The sequence below is a fragment of the Penaeus japonicus genome, unplaced genomic scaffold (genome assembly GCF_977035675.1).
Source record: "Penaeus japonicus unplaced genomic scaffold, GWHDUDI00000001_assembly GWHDUDI00000014, whole genome shotgun sequence".
Classification (NCBI taxonomy): Eukaryota; Metazoa; Arthropoda; class Malacostraca; order Decapoda; family Penaeidae; genus Penaeus; species Penaeus japonicus.
Window position 1 is genome coordinate 26,276,653 of NW_028234416.1, and position 2,500 is coordinate 26,279,152.

General features: G+C 40.0%; 1 protein-coding gene across 1 annotated transcript in view; it reads left to right on the forward strand.

Annotated features, from left to right (window-relative positions):
- Window positions 1-2,500, forward strand: part of LOC122251682 (uncharacterized) — a 26,465-nt gene that overhangs the window by 23,453 nt on the left and 512 nt on the right. Inside the window, 5 exon segments of the mRNA XM_086543730.1 lie at window positions 424-556; window positions 818-1,005; window positions 1,237-1,569; window positions 1,860-2,082; window positions 2,347-2,500. The exon segment at window positions 2,347-2,500 is cut by the window's right edge and continues 512 nt beyond it. Of these exon segments, the coding sequence (XP_086399856.1) occupies window positions 424-556; window positions 818-1,005; window positions 1,237-1,569; window positions 1,860-2,081 (876 nt within the window). The 3' untranslated portion in view covers window position 2,082; window positions 2,347-2,500.

Below are 2,500 nucleotides of genomic sequence, written 5' to 3' on the forward strand. Positions count from 1 at the left end.
GAATAATTATGAAAGAACTTTATCTCCTTGTCAGAGCTCATGTAATTTGAACAGATATTGTAGGTTCAGTTGATTAGTGTTGAGATGCTGTTAAATTTGAACCATTTTTTTTCTTTTTTACTTAAAACTGCTTTTAGCTAATCTGCTTTGTATTCACGGTTCTTTTTTGTCCATTTTTAGCACTGATGATGAAGTTAGAAAACTTCAAAACGTCTGAATAATAAAAATGATGTACATAGCTGCACTGGTGTTACTTTTCCTGATCAAGTATGTATATGTATATATGTGTGTGTGTGTGTGTGTGTGTGTGTGTGTGTGTGTGTGTGTGTATATATGTATATTGTATATATATTATATATATATATATAATATATATATATATATATATATATATATATATATTAATCAAACTCGTCGAAAAAGCCCTCATCAGTTTGGAGTCCAACGATCGAGCTAACCAACGCAGACTTCCCGAGAGTCCACAAGACGACGCAGGTGCTGACAGTGTCCAGGAACTCCGGGCCCGAGGAGGACGACCCAAGCAGAGTTTGCCATGGTCAGTATTAGCAGGTGGAGAATTATTGATATTCATTTGTTGTGCAATCATGTTTAGTGTGTCATTCTGATGCTTTCTTATCGAACCTTTGATAACCTGTCTTGTACTGTGGAATTGTTCATTCTCGTTCATATTCATTCTGCAGGACACCTGGTGATTGTACTTAGCATTTTTTGTATTTACATGTGGGGGGAAAATTAAGTCGGTAAATTTATTTCTGATTGTTATTTAATGCTCGAATATGTTTTTTTCCGATCCAAGATAAGATATATGAAGGTAAGAAAAACCCTTTCCAACTGAGTCACAAGATGAACGCCCCATTTGTTTGCAATATGGACCTCAGGATGTTCCCCTTCGACACTCAACATTGCAAGTTGCTCCTCACGCTCACCTCCGCCAGGGTAGACTTCTTAGACTGGAGGCGTCTCGGGGTTGTTTACTTAGGCGAGGTAGACACTTAGAAATTGAATTATTTGTCTATATAAGCAATGTTTAGTATTCTTATACAGACATTTTACGTGTCAAAAATATGCACAATTTTTCTTTACACTTATCCTACACTTGCTCATTGATAACTTTGAAAATAGTATCTCTGGAACACATCTCACCAGAAAAATAAAAGATACACACTCCTCTCTCGCTATACCCCGCCTTCCTCCACCATCCTCCTCTCTCCCAAGACCTTCCTGACGGAGTACGAGGTCGACACCATCACCATCCAGAGGTCCTCCTCCCGCAACTACAGCGTCGCGGAGGTCGGGATCACGCTCCACCGCCGCTTCTGGTCTTACGTCACCTCCGCCTACCTGCCGACCGTCATGCTCATGCTCATCAGCTACGCCTCCCTCTTCTGCAAGCGCGAGAACGTCGACCTCCGAGTCATGATGGCGCTGACGACGCTGCTGGTGCTCTACGCCCTCTACCAGCAGATCTCCGACGACCTCCCGAAGACGGCCTACACCAAGGCCATCGACGTCTGGTGCTTCTTCGCCATCACCATGATGTTCACGCAGGTGCGGAGGGTGATGGCGGGGATGTGATAGTAGTGATGATGAGGGTGGTGGTGGTGATGAGGACTATTGGGATGATAATGATGATAAGAGTGATAACTATGATAACGATAATAATCCTTATTTTTATAATGATGATAACGAAAGATAATGATAATGATTATAATGATAATAATAATGACGATGATAATCATAATAACAATAATAATGACAGTACTGAAATAAAACTAGCACTCCTATTACCTCTAAAACTACCATGACTAAAACTACAACTAAAATAACTAAAAATTCAGGTCATCTACCACATCATCCTGGACCTCGACATAAGGATCTGCACATCCCTGAGACGTAGAAAGGAGGCGGACTTGACGGCGAAGGACCCGTGGACAAGCGAAGAGCTCTTAGTCCGCACAGACAGGGTCTTCCGGATACTCTATGTTGTGGTCAAGTTCACCTTCTTCCTCGCCTACGGGTGTGTGGTCTTGGTGACTGTGCACTCGCGGGGACGCCACTGAGGTAATGAGGAAACGATAGAAGGGGGATGTCGTATGGGGTGTGTGATATATATATATATATATATATATATATATATATATATATATATATATATATATATATATATATATATATATATATATATATATATATATATATATATGCATCTGCATGAGAGATAGGATAATGTAGATTCGATAAAAACAGACCATGCAGATATTATTGTATAAATTTATAAAAAAAAATCCATGAATCAATAATTTGTTATCTCTCTATCTCACTCAGAGTGCGTAGCTACAGCAGAAGTATGCAACAGAAATGGAGTATTAACTCGAATGTCGTCACATCCACAAGCAACGTGTGAACGCGTTGATATGTACAAGAGCTGAATTTCGCAACAGTTTCTTACCACTACCACCACCCTAAGGATTTCTTCTTC